Source organism: Gigantopelta aegis, chromosome 3, assembly GCF_016097555.1.
Source record: "Gigantopelta aegis isolate Gae_Host chromosome 3, Gae_host_genome, whole genome shotgun sequence".
NCBI classification, from domain to species: domain Eukaryota; kingdom Metazoa; phylum Mollusca; class Gastropoda; order Neomphalida; family Peltospiridae; genus Gigantopelta; species Gigantopelta aegis.
Genome location: NC_054701.1, coordinates 13,693,117 through 13,715,829, shown reverse-complemented (window position 1 = coordinate 13,715,829; position 22,713 = coordinate 13,693,117). Strand labels below are relative to the sequence as shown.

The 22,713-nt window shown below is 39.1% G+C and overlaps 1 protein-coding gene across 1 annotated transcript in view; it reads left to right on the top strand.

The window, feature by feature from the left end:
* The first annotated feature begins 7,396 nt into the window (after positions 1-7,396).
* Positions 7,397-22,713, top strand: part of LOC121367546 (universal stress protein in QAH/OAS sulfhydrylase 3'region-like) — a 59,713-nt gene continuing 44,396 nt past the window's right edge. The window contains exon 1 of the mRNA XM_041491795.1: positions 7,397-7,745. Coding sequence (XP_041347729.1) covers positions 7,676-7,745 — 70 coding nt within the window. The 5' untranslated portion in view covers positions 7,397-7,675. The remainder of the gene's footprint in view (positions 7,746-22,713) is intronic.

The following is a 22,713-nucleotide window of genomic DNA, read 5'->3' as shown; positions in this document are numbered from 1 at the left end:
GGTTAGCTCGAGTCACCTCTAGCCCCCCCACCCCCTTTATTGATATGTTGTAGTGGACATATCAGTAAGTGGAGGGCTGGAGGTGACTCGAGCTAGCCACAGGTAGTTTTAGCCACGTGTTACTATTGTCATCTATGGGATTCGATTTGGTGTTATACAGCCTAGACAATGATAGAAAAAACCCTCTTCGATCACACAGGTTCCTGCAAACAAAGACAAGTCGGCGCAGATGGAATGAGAAACCGAAATGGATCCATCCACTGCTGTAGACCGATCCTGTAACCTATCGTACATAGAGCGAGTACCCTATTATTAATTAAAGGGACATTACTGAGTTTGCCTCATTTTTTAAGATGTTATCGACTAACAGAGACTTTTTGACGGATGTTATTGCATATCAAATATATTTTTTTTTTTGCATAAAATATTAGAGGCTGTATATTAAACGTGTTTCTGATCGTTCTAATATTTGTATTAGGTTAAATTTAATTTAATTTCCTAAAAAAGATGTTTTCGTACATACGAAATTATTTGAAGACAAAATCCAGTTTGGGCTTCTTACAAATATTAAGACGACCAGAAACAGATTGAATATACAGATACTGATATTCTAAACAAGAAAATATATTTAATATGTAAGTTTAATCGTAGAAATATTTTATTAGTCGGAAACATCTTACAATGCAGAAAACTCGGGAATGTCCCTTTAAGTTACATTCTGCGCGCAGTCGACTTGGAAAGACGGTTTGGTAAGAATGTGTATATTTTAAGCACATGTAAGCCCATTAAATTCTAACCAGTTTCGGTCAGAGTACCTATATGGTATTTCTGTAATATTAAAGCACACAAGGGCAGAACTTTATTGGTAACATTTTATTTTAAAACAAATCTATTTTGGTGTTAAACGTTATAAGTTCGTGTGTGTGTGTGTGTGTGTGTGTGTGTGTGTGTGTGTGTGTGTGTGTGTGTTTCTATCCCTTTGTCTCTGTATCTATATCCATATCTGTCTCTGTCAGTCTGGCTGTCTTTCTCTCTCTCCCTCTATATATATTAACAGTGCATATCTTTCCAAAATTAAAAGTTCATTCCGTACGGTCAAAATGTTGTCTTTGCAAAATGTCATCACAGACTGAACAAGCATCTGAAGACAAAACAATATTAGTTATGTGTTTACAGGGATCCTTATTAAGTTTCTTGTTCACTTAAAGGAACTCTCCTCAGTTTACAACTAGTGCAACATATTTCTAAATAATATACTATTTTAATACCAAAGTTATATCTTGAATAAAGTTTAATATTTAGAATATTAGTTTTTGTATCTCGAATGTGTTTCTGGTTAGCTCGAGTTTTATTGTTCTTCCTTAAACAATCACTGTGTCGAAATAATTTGGAGATCAAATACAGTTTTGGCTTCTACAAACATTAGAATAACAAACAAAAACACATTGTATAGACAGACACTGACATTTTAAAAAATAAAATGTATTTAATATTTAATTTTAGCTGTTAAAAATGCTCTGTTAGTCGACAACGTGTCACAATGAAAGCGAAACCAGATAGTCTGTTTAATATTTTAAGAATTTTACAGTGCAAGTGCGTAATGCAGGATTCAGCTCTACTTAGGTTTCCAAACAGATACAAACACATCCAGAGAACATTGATTTTTCCAAAAGTACTCCAAAACGCCGTCAGCATTTATTCTGCAGCGTATGATATATCGGCAGACAGGATCCAGAGCTCTGTTGGTGTAAATCCAATATGTTTAAACCTAACGCGTGTCGCATATTCATTAATAACCAACAACTCCCCGAGGTCGATATTTTTACAATATTAAAATCTTCTGTTTGATGTATCGCCCTGATACCTCAAATGTCGTGTTATGTACTGACTTGTCTATGGGAAAGTGCATATTTATAAAATATGTTTGACATCCAATAGCCGATGATTAATAAACCAAATATGCTCTAGTGGTGTCATTAAAGAAAACAAACTTTGCTTTTTGTGGAGGCAGCGGGTTTCCTGTCTTACTTTTGATCAAATGTTGAAATAGTCATATCTCAAATACGTAACAAATGTAGATCAAATGTTGAAATAGTCATATGTCAAACACGAAACAAATGTAGATCAAATGTTGAAATAGTCATATGTCAAACACGAAACAAATGTAGATCAAATGTTGAAATAGTTATATGTCAAACACGAAACAAATGTAGATCAAAAATGTGCTAAGGTGCAGTTAAGTAAACATTCCTTTTCGGTGCTTTCTATTTAACTATTAAGGTCCAAAATGACCGTTAACTATGAACTTTGCCTACAAAAGGAACTGCAGTTGAGATCGTTAGTCACAAAGGTTCAGTGTTGGGGACAGCGCACGTATTCTTACTGTGCAGGGATCACCCTGGATCAAAAATGCCTGTAGCTGAAAAAAAATAGCCAAATGGGATGTTTATTAGCCATAAAGAAATTGTGTTAGCCAAAATTGTAGGTCTACATAATTAGATGAAAACGATGCATTTTCATATTCATATATAAATACTCTAGATGCAGTACTGAGCAAAACAATTGTGGCTACAACAATTTTATTGTGGCTAATAAAAAGGCAATTTGGCTAATTTTTTTGGCTACAGGCATTTTTGATCAAGGGTGAGCCCTGCTGACAGATTTACCTGGAACAGCCATGCTTAAATATATATTTCTCACAGCCTGCTTATGAAATTAAAATGTGGAACTCGTGAAAGGGACTGTCCTTAGTTAACTTCCATTGTAAGGTGTGTCCAACAAACATTACACGTTAAGTACAGTTTCTTGATTACAACACCAGTGTCTCGATTTTCATTAGGGATTCATTTATCGTCCTAATGTTTGTAGCAGCTTAATTTTTATTTTTATTATCTAATATATATTTTTTCGTACGTACGGAATTACTGGTAGACAAAATTCTAATTATGACGACCAGGCCCTGTGCTTATAAAACCTTTTAGAGTCCAGACTTAATCTCTAATGACGTCACACGCATACAAAATTGTATGGAGTTGTCATGACATTAGTGCCTCAGACTCCATTAGAGTCTTGAGTCTAGACTAAAAGTTTTATAAGCACCAGGCCTGAAACATATTGAATATATTTGACACCGTAATTCTAAACCAGAAAATACATTGCATGTGAACAGTAGTCGTTAAAAGGCTCGACTAGTCGGGAACATGATACAATAATTGCAAACTCAGGAGTGTCCCTTTAATGCTGACCACGATAGGTATTTTCCCGATCTCGTGACCCCTCACGGCAGCACACACCCGACTACGAAACCTATGACCCAGGTGTGCCCCATATACCTGTATACAGGAACTGCTGAAGAGCGTCAGTCCAACTTGGTACCAAAATCAAGCTCCGGAATTTCCAGATTTATGATACAGGCTACATTTTCTTCTTTGGCAAACTTTGTATAGTCCCCAAGCCCGCTTCACCCACAAACTGTCCATAATATGAGATAACTCTTGTGTTCCTATGTCTGCCATCATCATCCCTTGACCAAATTTGCAGGTCTTTTATTAAAGTCTGATTGTATTACGTCCAGAAGTTAATATATCTCCGCAGTGGTGCATTTTCGACAGCTGTAAAATTGTGACAAACTGCAGCTTTCGCTTACTTTTCTTTTCTTCTTCTTTTTTGTCTTTTTTTTTTGTGTTTTTAAAATTTTTTATCTAGTCGATATCACATTAAGCAGCAGCAGCAAGATTGAACAAATTTAGCATTTGTCTGTTTCCTGTCGTATTATGGTTGCAAATTGTAGTGGAGCTTAATAAGGGGAATACATCACTCCGAGTCTGCGAACACCAAATCGCCGGTCGTAAGCCTTGGATGCGATACACATCGATCTGTTACGACCAGGTTTGGACCACACATGTATTCACGGGAGAGAATCGGTTTGTTGGACAATTCAATTAGGACTTCTCGAGATCATCGTGTATGATTAATTCTCTGTGCCATTACCAAGGGCTGTTCCAGAATTGATCACGGAGGGGGTGCGGAGAGATGGCAGGCACAATACCGCAATACGTGTGTTGCAATTTGTTTCTCTATGTACATGTATATACTTGGTTTAAATTAAATTTTATTTTGTGAGAGATGGGTATCAAACAGCGATACCCTTATTTGTGCATGGATTACAACAATTATTGTGAGTAGATTGATGGAAATATATGGTGAAAAAATTTCAAGCTAGCTCATTTTACTTGAGCCTCCATCGTTTTTGCCGAACAAATGGTAAAGAGCTCGTCTGATGCATGGACAACCTAGGATCGATCCAATTGGGATATTTCTCGTCCCAGCCAGTGCTCCCAAATTGATGTAACAAAGTCCGCGATATGTACTATCCTGTCTGTTGGATACAAAGATCTCATGCTAATCGGAAAGAGTAGTTCATTGAGTAGCTGCAGCTGGTTTCCTCTCGTTATCTGTGTGGTCCTTAACCATATGTCCGACAACATATTATAACCGTAATTAAAATGTGTTGATTGCGTCGTTATATAAAACAGTCCTTGTTTCCTTCCGTCCATCGTTTTTGCCCGACTGTGAAGATGTGCTCCAGTACTGGTGGTGGAAGGGGGCGGGATGTAGCTCAGTTGGTTGAGTGCTCGCTTGAGGTGCTTGCGTCACAGGATCTAACCACCTCGGTGGATCTATTCAACTGATTGGGTTTTTTTCTCTCTCGTTCCATCCAGTGCACCACAACTGGTCAAAGGCCGTGGTATGTGCTTTCCAGTCTGTGGAAAAATGCATATAAAAGATTCCTTGCTGCATTAGGAAAAATGTAGCAGGTTTCCTCTGATGTGTCAGAATTAACAAATGTTTGACATCCAATAGACGATCATAAATATGCTTTTGTGGTGTTGTTAAACAAAACAAACTTTTGGTGGGGGTAGGGGGAGTTGACTCTCCGGTGGGTTTTTGTTGTTGTTTTTTGGTATGCATACTTGATTTAAATAAAATGTTATTTTATAGGTGGCGGGTTTAAGTGTGTCTGCTCACACCATAGCTCAAGTGTTCTCTAGCTATGTTTATATGTTGATTTCCATACACAGAGCAGAGCTAAAGGACACTCGAGCAACCCACACCCACCACCATGCGATAAATTCAGGAACCGCTCTAAATATTTTAATTTTATCATACATTTTTTCTTCCAGATATCACTGTTTATCATGCGGCTGTGCGACCGTAAAGCCAACTGGCAATAATCAATGACTTCTAATTCCCGCCACTTTAATTTCTCGGATTTAACTTAGCTCCCACTTCTGCTCCATGTATTTCGTTAGATCCTCTTAGTCTCGATCAAACTATCCGATAAGTGCATTCGGAATCATTCGGAAATTCTCGGCTCATTACGACGCACAGGGGATCCATAATATTGTAAACGTTTAGTTGTTTCTCGTGAAAGAACTAAATTAAATAGTTGTATTGTTGGACTAAAAGCAAATTTATTAGTTTTAATGACCAGAAGATATTCCAGTGGTATTGGTTTGTTAATCATTTAACGCTTTGTATAGAGTGTAAAATAAAACTGATATACAAACCAATCGATAAAAGATTAAGATGTGGGTGAAAATCCTTTGTCGCAATACTAAAGTTCAAGACAATATATAATCACTCGGACTTTGGCTGTATCTCATTTCCGATGCTCGGACCTGGCGTGTAACTCGGACAATGACGTATTCCTGGGAAACTGAAACTTCTTTTTTTTCAAAGTAGGCAAAACTACCCACGTATATGGCCAACTGTCAACAAACAGGTGTGTCGCCATGGAAAATACAGTGTAAATGTGGGTGAACAACAGAATGAATTAATGTTTAACGACGCCCCATACCAGCACAAAATAATACATCAGCTATTGGATGCCACATACAGGTAAACGACTAAGAAGGCAATCCCACGTTCTTAGCGTTCATGACGAATTAATATTTACTGCATCATTTGATCCAGATTTGCCAAAAATATCAAATGTGGATGATAAATTCGAGAAGGCAGCCTTAAATTTATAAATTATAGTGTGCGTGTGGGTGGAGATAGTTTATAAGGAAATACCATGTTCTTTGTAGTTTAAATACGTAATATCAAGTCTAAGTCCTAAAATGAGATGGTTCTATAAACACCTGTAGAATGAATGTGTGTGAAGTCGGAGGAGGGACGGGAAGGTGCTCGTGGTGGATTCCATAACGTGTGTGAACGATTTGACTGGGTCCAGATGGGTCAAACCCCCTTGGTAGATCCATTCACTTATTGGGTTTCCCCCTCCCAGATTGTGATCCACGACTGGTATAAAAAACAAACATGGTATGTGTTGTTCAGGGGCATGTTCAGGAGGGCGATCGCTCGCTCGATGGACTGGTTTTTGTGCCTAACGTTAAATGAACGTAACGACCAACATGGTACCTGTCAACTAGTTGGCGAGAGCTAGGCGACATTGACATGCCACTGACAAACGTTCACATTGGTTTTGTTTAACCACACTACTACAGCACATTGCACGAGGGCAGGGAGGTGCTAAAAAGTGGGGATCACACTTTTATATTTACACACTTTTACACTATTATAAAGCAAATATGAAATAAAATATCTGAAAAGTAGGGGGCACATGCCCCCCCCCCCCCCCCCCCCCCCCCCCCCCCGCTTCCTACGCCAGTGCATTGATATATGAATCATCGGCTTTTGGATGTTTAAAGCATTTGGTAATTTTTGACACAATGTCTTAGAGAAAAGCAACCGGCCTCGGTGGCGTTGTGGTTAGGCCATCGGTCTACAGGCTGGTAGATACTGGGTTCCGATCCCAGTCGAGGCATGGGATTTTTAATCCAGATATCGACTCCAAACCCTGAGTGAGTGCTCCGCAAGGCTCAATGGTTAGGTGTAAACCACTTGCACCGACCAGTGATCCATATTTGGTTCAACAAAGGCCATGGTTTGTGCTATCCTGCCTGTGGGAAGCGCAAATAAAAGATCTCTTGCTGCCTGTCGTAAAAGAGTAGCCTATGTGGCGACAGCGGGTTTCCTCTAAAAGAAACCAGTGTCAGAATGATCATACGTTCCAATAGCCGATGATAAGATAAAAAAAATCAATGTGCTCTAGTGGCGTCGTTAAATAAAACAAACTTTACTTTAAAGAAAAGCCACTTCGTTTTTCCAGTAGTAGCAAGGGATCTTTTATACGCACTTTCCCATAGACAGGACACCACATACACCGGCGTTCGATATACCAGTTGTTGAGATGAAAAAAACAAACCAGCGAATGGGGTCCACTGAGGTGCTTCGATCCTACTACGCAAGTACCTCAGGCGGGCGCCTTACCGACTGAGCTAGATCCCGCCCACGCCACTGATAATGTTAATGCTTTAATAAAAATAAACTGTGGGGAAAACATCTCGGGGTTGGTGGTGGACTCAGCGTCCCGACCCCACCCCTAAGTCCCGCTTCTGGATTAACTAACAATTTGTATTTAAACTGTTCAAAATGGCGCGCCGGTGTATATCGATCTAGCCGAGTCGCTGTTACGGAGACTCACGTGGTGGGAGAGACCTAGCGAGAAAGAGACGGCGACACGGAGGGAGAGAGAGAGATAACCCGGCAGTCTAGATTCCAATTCCAGTTGCGAGAGAGCGAGCGAGTGTGATTGTACGTACACGCCATGGCCAGCACTGAACCGCTAGTCGTAGTAGCAGTGGATGGGAGCGAGCACTCGGAGTATGCCTTTGAATGTGAGTACATTAAACCGTTGGCACACGCCCACTTATTATTTGCACACTCTTTACGAGATTTGTCATAAAATAACACACTTTGCTGGGTGTTCGCAGATGTTTTTCTGACGTTTTATCGCCTGCTGCTGTGCTGTTACGCTGTTAGTTCGAGTCTTTGTTCCCATAGCATTGTGCAAAACTGCACGCACGCATTACGAACAGTGACAGCGGAAAGAATTGCCAGTTTTACGGTAGTCCTATTGCCATGGCTATAGGAAGGATATCAATATTATCTGAAGTAGGAGTGGTTGGCGGGGGGGGGGGGGGGGGGGGGGGTCCGCAATATCTAATACGAGAGCACAAGCCGGAGTTCTATCTTTATATATATGGAGTAGAACCGAAACAAATCCAGTACATTTATCCTCCGATGGGGGCATGTGCACCCTCCCCTCCCCTCTCAGTTTCTACAGGCCTGCTGAATGACATTTTTCATAAATCAACTTTACTGACAATTATGAATTAGGTTTATGGGCGATTAAAATAATAGAGTAGACAATACTAACCTGCAGATATTTTTTCAGATTAATATTTTTTTAATGTGTTTGTTTATGAGCGCAAACCAGTCAAATAGAACGCCTATTTTACGATTCGTCTCATATCTAGAACGGATGTTACCGCTGTAAAAGTGCGTGCAGTATGCTGGTGCACTGCTGCACAATGTTTAAATAGCTAAGTGACAATTGACTGAAAACAAAAATCAATTTTGTTCCGTACACCTGAATGTGCTTTATTTGAATACGTTTATGAGTTAAATATCTGCTTCGGGTTTTTTCGACAATTTCATTTTGTTGTACTGGTAACTTAAGTGTATGATGTCGTCTGCTAACGCCAGGGGATGTCGTCTGCTAATATAACGCCAGGGGCACTGAAATATGTCAAAACATCATTACACATTTTTCGGAGGAATGTCACGGGGAAATATTATTTATAAAGGTACTGACTACTACGTTTAGAAAAAAAACTTGACATAAGGGAATTAAAGTTAAAGTGTGTTTTGCTTAACGACACCACTAGAGCATATTAATGTCCTAATCTTCGTATATTAGATGTAATTTTGACGTATAGTCCTAGATACGAAACCCGCTACATTTTTCCATTAGTAGCAAGGGATCTTTTATATGCACTATCCCATAGACAGGATGGCACATGTATACTACTGCCTTTTGATATACCAGTCGTGGTGCACTCGCTGGAACGAGAAATAGCCCGATGGGCCCACAGGGTCGTACCCCTCTGAGAATCTCACGGGGTTTTTCACTCCAGAACATAGCATACACATCTCAGGGTTTAATGTGTATAGTGTTTCATTTGTTTATAAAAAGTAGTGCCCCCTAGGATTTTGATCAGGGTACGGCCCTGGTCCACCGAGGGGAATCGATCCTAGACCGACCGCGCATGAAACTAGCGCTAAATACCAATGAGCTCCATTGCGTCCCCAGAAGAGAATTAATACTTGTGACCAAAACTAAACGTTTACTTTGAACTGATTACTAGCTACATTATTAAGGGGCAATAACGATAATAGATACACAGGGGTTATAATTATTACATTTTGTAATGTAAAATAATATAATTTACTTTCCTAAAATTGAAAATATATAGTGTAACTGCGGGGTTTTTTTTTTTTGTGGGTTTTTTTTTGGGGGGAGGGGGGTTTGGTTTTTTGGGGGTTTTTTTTTTTTAATTTTAATGAAAGAATTAACAGAAGCAAATAAACCTAGTTTACGAGGAACATAAATTGCAGTCTTTCTGAGATTACCCAACAGAAAAGTATACTGGCAGTATAATTCTCATAATAGCACATGGGCAAATACGGAATTGTGTCGTAATGGCCCCGTATGACGTGTTTAATGTGGGCTGTTTGTAAAATCACGGCTAGTTGATCAATAATCGTGTATATTACCTGTCGTCTGTTTTTTTACTCCCCGTTCCAAACAGCTGGTAATGTCATTATCTCCATTCCCGGTTTCCTTTTGTCGATATGACCTACTATCTTAATGGATGAAGGCGGAAGTTAATTCTCAGGGTCGTGCCCAGTTGGGAGAACAGGGGCATTAACCATCCAGAAAAATACGAATACAAAATGTTCTTTTTAGTTTAAAAGCGCCTGAGGTTTGCGTGTGTGTGTGTGTGTGTGTGTGTGTGTGTGTGTGTGTGTGTGTGTGTGTAGTTGGAGAAGAACTTATGTTACATGGTATGTGTTGTCCTGTCAATTGGAAAGTGTATATAAACGGTTCTTTTAGATCCATGCATGCATATGAAGGTTCCATGTATACCATACCATACCATACCATTCCATACCATACAATTCCACACCACACCATACTCGCCGTGCTGTATCATATTATATTATACCACACCACAATATACCACACCACGCCATACCATACCATACCATGCCATGCAATACCACACCACACCACACCACACCATACCACACCATGCCATACCATATCACTCCATGCAATACCGTATCACACCATGCCATACCACACCATGCAATACCATATCACACCATGCTATACCACACCATGCAATACCATATCACACCATGCCATACCACACCATGCAATACCATATCACACCACACCATACCACACCATGCAATACCATACCACACCATGCAATACCATATCACACCATGCAATACCATATCACACCATGCAATACCACACCATGCCATACAACACCATGTGATACCATGCCATACCACACCATGCAATACCATATCACACCATGCCATACCACACCATGCAATGCCATATCACACCATGCTATACCACACCATGCAATACCATATGACACCATGCCATACCACACCATGCAGTACCATATCACACCATGCCATACCACACCATGCAATACCATATCATACCACACCATACCACACCATGCAATATCATACCACACCATGCAATACCATACCACACCATGCAATACCATATCACACCATGCAATACCATATCACACCATGCAATACCACACCATGCCATACCACACCATGTAATACCATATCACACCATGCCATACCACACCATGCAATACCATATCACACCATGCAATACCATATCACACCATGCCATACCACACCATGCAATGCCATATCACACTATGCCATACCACACCATGCAATACCATATCACACCACACAATACCATATCACACCACACCATACCACACCATGCAATACCATACCACACCATGCAATACCATACCACACCATGCAATACCATATCACACCATGCCATACCACACCATGCAATACCCTATCACACCATGCCATACCACACCATGCAATGTCATACCACACCATGCAATACCATATCACACCATGCAATACCATATCACACCATGCCATACCACACCATGTAATACCATGCAATACCACACCATGCAATACCATACCATACCATGCAATACCATACCACACCATGCAATACCATACCATGTAATACCACACCATGCAATACCATATCACACCATGTCATACCACACCATGCAATACCATATCACACCATGCCATACCACACCATGTAATACCATGCAATACCACACCATGCAATACCATACCATACCATGCAATACCATACCACACCATGCAATACCATACCATGCAATACCACACCATGCAATACCATATCACACCATGCCATACCACACCATGCAATACCATACCATACCATACCATACCATAACATGCAATACCACACTATGCAATACCATACCATGCAATACCATACCCCACCATGCAATACCATACCATACCATGCAATACCATACCATGCAATACCATACCATGCAATACCACACCATGCAATACCATACCACACCATGCAATACCATACATGTATAATATATATATATATATATATATATATAAAGACATATTTATATACATGCATACATGCATGCTTGCACGCGCGCATACGTCACACACACACACACACACACACACACACACCTTTTGTAATATAACTAATGTAAAACTTCTTTTCTTAAAACCACAAATCCAGAGAATGTAACTGCTTACATGAAATGTCACTTTGACTTCTCGTCCACATCCTGTATGTGATGTATTTGTGTCTGTGACTGCCCGGGCATGTACACTGTACAATATGCACAGTATAGGACATTTATTACCTCTATACTGTACACTGGTTCGCATTTGTGTCCTGTGTTACGCCGAGTACAATCTGTATGTCACATTGGAGGCTAATGGTAACAGCGAAGTAAATCATAACACACTGTCCACTATATTAACATAAATTTTAAAAAATAGAAAAAGAGAATTTTCCCAGGTGAATCACACATGTAGTGATGATGGCCAGTCCTTGTTTTGTGCAGCAAGTATGTCTGAACTGGGTGATGTCAACCTAAATCTGGAAATAATCTCTTATTTTTGGAGGCACCCCCCATTTTGCCATTTCACGGCTGCTAGGAAGTCTCTCCACCCAGACCATGTATTCATACTCGGTATGTACAAATCACTCATGGAAAGTGAGATCTCATTCAACACAACTGTGCACCATAAATGTAGGTGCAATTCCTGTCAAAGATCCAATTTCTTACCTATTTTCAAACTCATAAATTATTTTTTTCAAATAGGGGGTGTATATTAAAAGCACTATCTTCGTGGGCAACACGACGCTCATTGGTCAATTTACTTCTCTGCAACCTAATGATAGCGTCTGTCAGTATGTCATGCATGCGGCTTACACGGTCCTTTTACAAATGAAGAAACATGATAATGCTGCTGACATCCATACAGTCTGGGTATTTTCTCGGAATACTGTACATGCAAAGAGAAATGTCACTAGGTCAGTGTTACAAACTGCACGTCCGGTCGGAACCTCACGGTACAGCTGTTGTCATCAAACATCATTATTCGTAATCCATTATAGCTGTAGATGATTTACGACCTGGGTTCAAAGCTGGCATGTTCTGTATTTGTACTTCAATTATACATTATAACCAAAAATATATATAAAAAATACAAAGAAAAACCCAACGAGGTTTTGTAAATTTGTCCCGTAACGTTTAATTTGTTGTACACATAATGGCACTTCCCCATTTACTACTTCTATGCGCACTAGTTATGGCTTTTGACCTGCCTCGGTGGCGTCGTGGCAGGCCATCGGTCTACAGGCTGGTAGGTACTGGGTTCGGATCCCAGTCGAGGCATGGGATTTTTAATCCAGATACCGACTCCAAACCCTGAGTGAGTGCTCCGCAAGGCTCAGTGGGTAGGTGTAAACCACTTGCACCGACCAGTGATCCATAACTGGTTCAACAAAGGCCATGGTTTGTGCTATCCTGCCTGTGGGAAGCGCAAATAAAAGATCCCTTGCTGCCTGTCGTAAAAAGAGTAGCCTATGTGGCGACAGCGGGTTTCCTCTAAAAACAGTGTCAGAATGACCATATGTTTGACGTCCAATAGCCGATGATAAGATAAAAAATCAATATGCTCTAGCGGCGTCGTTAAATAAAACAAACTTTACTTTTTAGTTATGGCTTCACTTTTCATCGAAGTCAAGACGATAAATGTAAAACAAATTGTTATACCCAAAATATGTATTCCCAAAATAGCCACGCCCAAATTATATATAAATATGTTAAGCTTTAATGACATTAAAATACCTTGAAAAAGTTTGTTTTGTTTAACGACACCACTAGACCACATTGATTTATTAATCATTGGCTATTGGATGTTAAACATTTGGTAATTTCGACATTAAGTCTTAGATAGGAAACCCGCTCTATGTTTCCACTAGTAACAAGGGATTTTTTATATGCATCACCCCACAGACGGGATAGCACATACCACGGCCTTTGCTTGTGTATAGTGGATATATATGTTTATAATGGGTATAATGGATATACCAGTCGTGGCACACTGGCTGAAACGAAAAATAGCCCAATGGGCCCACCGACGGGGATCGATCTCAGAGCGACCGTGCACCACTGGGCCACGTCTCGCACCATGCAATAACTTGAAATGCATTTCTGAAGATCCACACTCCTCTGCTAAGGTTAATAACATTACAGCACTAAAAAGACCTCGCTGTGCCCGAATTAGTAAGATCTAATGTTGAATTATTTTGCACTTCACTGGCCATTACTATACATTAATTCTATACATAGACTTTCCAGAGTCGTATTTAGCCAAAAATAACCAGGTCATGACAAAAGTCAAGGCACACATTAATAGCCTTTCACAGATAGAAAAAAAGAGACAATTTAAAATATCACTTTTTTTTTTTTTTATTGGCAGGATCCTGCCCCCCCCCCCCCCCCCCCCGCCCCACCTTCCCTTCCCTTCCCTTCCCCTGCCCACACGCAAGTGAAGGTAGGAGCCTGAGTACCAGTCACTTAATGACATTATTACTAATACACACATATAAAGCCAGCACATGTGTGGCCTGAAGCTCGTGGGTTAACTATACCTCCCCGGGGTGGGACGTAGCCCAGTGGTAAAGTGCTCGCTTGACGCGCGGTCGGTTTAGGATCGATCCCCGTCGGTGGCCCCATTGGGCTATTTCTCGTTCCAGCCAGTGCACCACGACTGGTGTAACAAAGGGCGTGGTATGTACTATCTTGTCTGTGGGATGATGCATATAAAAAAATCCCTTGCTGCTAATCGAAAAGAGTAGCCCATGAAGTGGCGACAGCGGGTTTCCTCTCAATATCTGTGTGGTCCTTAACTATATGTCTGACGCTATATAACCGTAAATAAAATGTGTTAAGTACGTCGTTAAATAAAACATTTCCTTCCTTCCTATAACGCCCCAGAGGCCAGTACTAAAGTACTGTCAGAAATAGAATAAAAATTATTTTTGTAAATTATTTCTTTTATATTAAACTGACAAGTAAATATTTTGTAAATACCTATTTAATGATACTCTACCTAATTTAGCATTTACTTGTTTGGGCTCTCATTGATGTACAAGGTGGTGTTTACTCTTGAAATTGAAATAAAAATGTCAGTAAACAGGCGATTTGTGACCTTTATTGGAACAGACTATAACACATTTTGATGATATGTTTCAATTTCATTTACCCTTAAACAAACTTTTAATTTAAAACTGCAAGTTAACTGATTATTTTGAATTGCAGCATAAATTATTAATTATGACAAGCATATTTAGTGAATATAAATTCAATATAAGTACATTAGAAATTTACACAATCTTGCAACCACTTAAAGGTGCTATATTAGAAATTATATGTGAGCATCTGTTTGTGAAAAAAATTCTCCAATAAAAAATGTATTGTCTGCTAGTAAATAAAAGTATTTCCTATAATCATTTATGGGCATATAGTTATGAAAGGTGTAGTCTTTAAATGTTAAAGCAAAATTTAATAAAAACATGATTTGCAATAGCTGTCATTATGCAACTTTGAGATAGCACCTTTAATACCGGTATAATAGATCACAAACTTAAAATGTTTCTTGACAGTTTTGCTCAAAAGTTACTTATCAATGTCTACAAATATTTTGTTTTGGAGAGGGATAGGGGTAAAAAGTCATCAGAAACAGTTCTTCACATATTGTAACAGTAATGAAATTGACAATGCATGTTGACCACAATTTTTTATAGTCTGTTCCAATAAAGTGTACAAATAACCTGTTTTCTAACATCTTTCTTTTAATTTCAAGAGTAAACACCACCTTGTATGAGTGCCAAAACAAGTAAATGCTAAATTTACTATCATTAAATAGATATTTACAAAATATTTACTTGTCTGTTTAATACGTAAGAAATAATCGACGAAAATCATTTTTATTCTATTTCCGACAGTACTATAGTAGTACGGACGTGCTTCAGTCTTCTTGAATGAAGAGTTAATAGGAAAACGAGCGGCCTTGACAGCTGCCTCATTCCAGCTTTAAAATAGACGTTAATTCGCAGATAAATTAGTTTCTTCTAAGAAAGAAGTCTTTAATACTAACACACTGACAGTTTGATTAACTTTGAGGTTGTATGTCTGTGGTCAGTGATTGATATATACTGGACAACAAAAGAAACGCGAAGTTGTTTAGCATTTATTAGTTTTTATTATACGATTATTCGGTAAATACTAAATAGGCAGACAAAAATGGGCCTAAAACGTTTAGAGGACATCGATAATTTGAATAGACACAAAAACGTCAGACTGAATAATTTTAAAGCAATAAATTATTATTGGTGTTTCTTTTGTCGTTCAGTGTATCAAAGTCTACAATTATTCAGTCGTGTGGAGCCGAGATGTTGCTCGGGGGTAGAGCATCCTCTTGAAGAGTATAGGGTCGTAGGATTGATCTCCTCTGTGGACGGAATGTATTCCCGTTCCAACCAGTGCCCAACACCTGGTATATCAAATACCTTGGAATATATATAATATTTTGGTATGATAACATTTTAAAAGTGAAATAAAATAGTGACGGTTAAATAAGAATCATTTAAAGTGTGGACTTTGAAATGGTGGACTTTTAATTAGTTCATGTTGCCAATGTCCGACCGGTTTTGTATTCAAGCCGAAGTCATTACACGGACAAACAAGCATCATAAACAATCGTTTCCTAATTATTTTCCCTTCATTACTTTATCGTGTTACTATGGTAACAGTTAAATGAAAGTCAAATTGCATTCAGGTAGGAGTATAGTACCGTTATTCGTTCTAATGGGAGTCGATTATATCTGGTTTGTAAATGAGATCACTCGTTTAGTTAAATAATAGAATAATTCTCTAGTTGAAGATCAACGTTCTTTACTGGTTCTTTACAAGGCTTAACGTCCTAGTGTTTTCTTGTCCTCAAAGAAATTATTTATTTCACCATAATATTTGTCCGTCAGTTACAAATTAAACGAAATATCAACTCTTGATTTTTCTATTGCACTCACCAGTGGTTTCACAATTTATATATAATTGCTTTTAAATAAGGGAAAGCAAAGTGGAACTATCCTAAGTTATTTATTGGTATATATATATATATGATAGTGTACACTGCATTTTTACATGTTTATTATATTGTATGCTGTCCCATGGGGTTTATTGATACAATAAACCTAATATAATTGACATCAGTTTCAAAGTTGCATAATATAGTGGTTTTTGGGTTGTTTTGTTTGGGGGTTTTGTTTTGTTGTTGTTGTTGTTGTTATTGTTGTTGTAGTTTGGGTTGTTGTTTTTGGGTTGTTTTTTTTGCTTTTTTTGTGCGTTTTTTTTAAAATTATTATTTGGTTTTGTTTGTTGTGTTTGTAGTTATTTTTGTAGTTGTTGTGTGGCATTTTTCTTCTTTTTTCTTCTTTTTCTTGGGGGGGGGGGGGTGATGGTGGTGGTGTTTTGTTTTTGGTTTCTTTGATAGTTTTTGCTTTTATTTCGTTTTTGTTTTTGCCTAAACCCCTTCCTGCTCAACGCGAATGTTCTTCTTTCTTCTCTCCCCCACCCCTTACAAGTTCGTTCGCTACAGCCTAGACCATCACCCCGCCGCATAATCCGCCGAAAGCAAAGATAGTGCCGATGAACCATAATTCAAACTGCTCACCTTATGCAGTATTCAGATGCAGTAATCAGCACGAGTCAGTGACCACGGCTGTTAATTAACTGAATTGGATAGCATTTAAATTAAACATTCAACATGCCTGCTTACCATATAGACTCGGCCATGATCGATACTTGCCTCCCTTCCCTAGGGATGAGCAGAGCATAAAGTGCGAAGTAATGACGTATGTCTCTGTTCAGACTCGGAAGTAGCTCTTTCCTAGATGGGGAGTGATTAATTGCTCCTATATCGTACATTATGGGGAGCCCTTTAAGACATTACCATATTGAGCATTGATATTTTATATTTTTACAGCACTATTTTTATTTTATTTTTTTAATTCACATGGTGAGGGGAGCTAAAATTACTCTTCTTGAACTAGTCTGAGGGGAGCGATGGGGAGCCAGTGTGATAGCTCCCTTTAAACTTGTTAGGTCAACCCTGTGTTCAGCAATGGTTACGAATTATTTGACTAGTCCCCGATGTGGATATTTGCATAAATCAGTCTAGCGAGCGTGTTTCTCCTTCAGCTGACTGACCTCGGCCCTGGTTCCACAGTCTGGTTCCAGAAGAGGTATTGTATAAAAGGCGCAATACCTAATCCCAAGTGTATAAATATCAGGGAGAAAAACAAAATACAAACACTACTACAGTCTCAATGATATTGTATGTCTTAGCCTTCAATGGATATCTTTAATTCACAAATCTCATCGCCATTTTAGACAACCTGAAGAAAACAAAAATTGATGAATTTGCTTCCCATGTTAGGTGTTTCTGACTAACATAGCCTTGGTGACTAAAATTGCACATTAAATATAGAATTTCTTTAAAATATCAATACCTAATCGTTCTAATGTTTGTAGTAGCTCAAACCTCAAACCGGATTTTACAGTACAATAATTTCGTACGTACGAAAACATATATATATATATATATATATATATATATATATATATATATATATATTACAAAAAATAAAAAAAATAACTACTACAAACATTATTGCAAATATGTTGGATATACATACATGTACACTGCTATTCTAAACAGGAATATATATTTAATATGTAATATTAGTTGCCAAAAAATACTCTGCCAGTCTCTTTAATGTAAATGCTTAGACATGAAGCATAAATTAGAGAGTGTAGCTTTAAGATACACAGTAACAACTACACAGATGGTAGGGTATTTTCGCTTTTCTTGGCTAAGCGGCGGATGCTTCATGTAGAATATAAACAAATCTTATAGTAGCATATAGTGTGTGGAAATCGTTGCGCAGGGCTTCGCGGTAATAAAAAAAGAGTTTAAATCCCAGGTCGTGTTGTAAATAGCTTCATTAAAACTCCTTCTGCTTGTGCTACTAAAAGACGAAAAACATGTGTTCTACCTTTCATGTCCAGGCGTAGATTTTCAAAAAATGAAAACGAAGGTAAAGGATAGATATTGGCGACTGAGTGTATTGTGTTTAACGACACCACTAGAGCACATTGATTTATTAATCATCGGCTATTTGATGTTAAACATTTGGTAATTATAACTTATAGTCTTAGAGAGGAAACCCGCTACATTTTGTCATCAGTAGCAAGGGATCTTTTATATGCAGCATCCCGCATACAGGATAGCACATACCACGGCCGTTGAACGGCTGGAACGAAAATGAGCTCAATGGGGATCGATCCTAGACCGACCGCGCATCAGGTGAGCGCTAAATACCACTGGGCTACGTCGCGATCTCTTGTCACTGTGATGCTGAACGTGTTAAATATTCATTACGTCTGATGTTTATTTTGACCTTGTAAGGATCAAGCTAAAGCCGTTGTTAAACTGTCACATTTACCTGTTTGTCAGTGTTATCGATTCCCTGTCTAACGTAATAATCCGGCAGACAGTTGATGAAATGAATACAATCAGGTTACAACACCACTTCATGCCAGATTATTTCGTGACACCGGCCTCAGGGGTGTAGTTGTTACGCCAACTTACTTAAGGCTGGTAGGCACTGGGTTCGCATCCCGGCTCCGGCTCCCACCTTGAGCGAGTTTAATAACTAAACGGGTAGGTGTAAGGTCACTACGCCGTCTTCTTTCTCAGTAACTACTAACAACTAACCACTAACCCATTCTGTGTGTGTGTGTGTGTGTGTGTGTGTGTGTGTGTGTGTCTGTGTGTGTGTGTGTGTGTGTGTGTGTGTGTGTGTGTGTGTGTGTGTGTGTGTGTGTTTTCCAGGACAGCGTGTTTAAACCTTAATGGAATATAACCATGAAGATAAGTATAACTGAAATGGATGAAATCTTAGACTGTATTAGGGCCATTTCATAAAAGGATGATACCTTTTTGTCCCGCCCGGAACAATAAGTTTATTGTAAATGATTTGAAAATGTCTGAAGAATGTTGAGACAAAATGCTGTATGTATACAGCACTGGGCCTAGGAAGATTGTTGAGACAAAAGGCTGTATGTATACAGGACTGGACCTAGTAAGATTGTTGAGACAAAAGGCTGTATGTATACAGCACTGGGCCTAGGAAGAATGTTGAGACAAAAGGCTGTATGTATACAGCACTGGGCCTAGGAAGATTGTTGAGACAAAAGGCTGTATGTATACAGCACTGGGCCTAGGAAGATTGTTGAGACAAAAGGCTGTATGTATACAGCACTGGGCCTAGGAAGATTGTTGAGACAAAAGGCTGTATGTATACAGCACTGGGCCTAGGAAGATTGTTGAGACAAAAGGCTGTATGTATACAGCACTGGGCCTAGTAAGATTGTTGAGACAAAAGGCTGTATGTATACAGGACTGGACCTAGTAAGATTGTTGAGACAAAAGGCTGTATGTATACAGGACTGGACCTAGTAAGATTGTTGAGACAAAAGGCTGTATGTATACAGGACTGGACCTAGTAAGATTGTTGAGACAAAAGGCTGTATGTATACAGGACTGGACCTAGTAAGATTGTTGAGACAAAAGGCTGTATGTATACAACACTGGGCCTAGGAAAAATGTTGAGACAAAAGGCTGTATGTATACAGGACTGGGCCTAGGAAGATTGTTGAGACAAAAGGCTGTATGTATACAACACTGGGCCTAGTAAGATTGTTGAGACAAAAGGCTGTATGTATACAGGACTGGACCTAGTAAGAATGTTGAGACAAAAGGCTGTATGTATACAGCACTGGGCCTAGGAAGATTGTTGAGACAAAAGGCTGTATGTATACAGCACTGGACCTAGTAAGATTGTTGAGACAAAAGGCTGTATGTATACAGCACTGGACCTAGGAAGATTTTTGAGACAAAAGGCTGTATGTATACAGCACTGGGCCTAGGAAGATTGTTGAGACAAAAGGCTGTATGTATACAGGACTGGACCTAGGAAGATTGTTGAGACAAAAGGCTGTATGTATACAGCACTGGGCCTAGGAAGATTGTTGAGACAAAAGGCTGTATGTATACAGCACTGGGCCTAGGAAGATTGTTGAGACTAGGAAGATTGTTGAGACAAAAGGCTGTATGTATACAGGACTGGACCTAGGAAGATTGTTGAGACAAAAGGCTGTATGTATACAGCACTGGGCCTAGGAAGATTGTTGAGACAAAAGGCTGTATGTATACAGCACTGGCCCTAGGAAGATTGCTGAGACAAAAGGCTGTATGTATACAGCACTGACCCTAGGAAGATTGCTGAGACAAAAGGCTGTATGTATACAGCACTGGGCCTAGGAAGATTGCTGAGACAAATGGCTGTATGTATACAGGACTGGGCCTAGGAAGATTGCTGAGACAAAAGGCTGTATGTATACAGCACTGGCCCTAGGAAGATTGCTGTGACAAAAGGCTGTATGTATACAGCACTGGCCCTAGGAAGATTGCTGAGACAAAAGGCTGTATGTATACAGCACTGGCCCTAGGAAGATTGCTATGACAAAAGGCTGTATATATACAGCACTGGGCCTAGGAAGGAAAGAAGGAAATGTTTTATTTAACGACGCACTCAACACATTTTATTCACTGTTATATGGCGTCGGACATATGGTTAAGGACCACACAGATATTGAGGGAGGAAACCCGCTGTCGCCACTTCATGGGCTACTCTTTCCGATTAGTAGCAAGGGATCTTTTTTATGCACCATCCTTACACTGGGCCTAGGAATAAAACTAAAGTACACAAGCTTGAGTGGTTGTTTTAATTTTAAAAGTAATTGCAATAGAGTGTTCCGGACAGGACAACGGGAAGACTCTTATATGACATGGCCCATTAACTGAGCGTGTAGGAGTGGCACTGAAGAGGAGAAATGGGGTTCAGAATGAATGTTCAATGACACTCTAGCTAAAAAAAAATAATAATTAAAAAGAAATCGGTTATTGGATGTTGATGTAGCTCAGCGGTGGAGCCTTTGCCTGAGATGCGATGGGTCGTGTGATCGATACCCTTTGGCGGACCCTTTGGTTAATCCCCGTTTCAACCGGTGTTCTTAAGATTGGCTTAGCAAAGGTCATGTACAGTTTATCAGTTGAATGCCAATTTTCATTACCTTGTACATGTATTGATTTTGATTGATTGTGATCATGGTTGCTCTATTTTCTTGAATCCCAGTTAAGACCGTCTGTCAAAACGGACCGTATCTGATTTTGTTAGAAGCAATTTTAAAACAGTTAGACAAATCGACGTTAGCGCACTGAACACGTAACGTTAATTTATGTTGACGTAACGCCCAGCCTAATGCACGCGTTCACCACTTAAAACGATTGTACTACTTCTTAAAACCATTTTCCAATATCCTTTTTCGCTTCAATAAGAAAGTGGGATTTAGTAGCACTCAAGGTTCATGCACGCCTCTCCCAGTCACATGTTTTCGCATTAACCAGGGTAGAAGCTGTCGGGAAGTATGTACTCTGATATCGGTAAACACATTTTTCTTTCTTTCTCTTCTATCAGATTCTACTTGTGCTTTTCATATCATGGCTTTTCTTCCAATAACATCAATTCGTCGGAGATTCATTCATCACCAACACAGCCTTTTATTGTAGGCAAGGGTCTTTGTACAAAATATTTACTCTTATTAATTATTAATAATGTCGCTGTTAAGCTTAGTGCTTTCTTTACAAACTGTGACTGAAATATTAACTAACCGAATGTACTATTCAAACAACACATATGCATAATCCAACAATGTAGGCACACACTTGCAGTTCGGCTAATTGCATTGTACTCATTCAGTGTAAATATTCGCGGTGTATTCCAGTGTTTCTGAATAGCTGGTCGATATGCTCCATTAGCAAGAATATTTACATTTATTCTATCTTTTGAAAAAAAAGAGAAAAAAGAAAAGTCACATTTTTTAAAAGAACGGTTACTTTAGTTTCTGCCAAACAGGAACAGGATTGACTTAGTGGTTGATCTCTTACCAG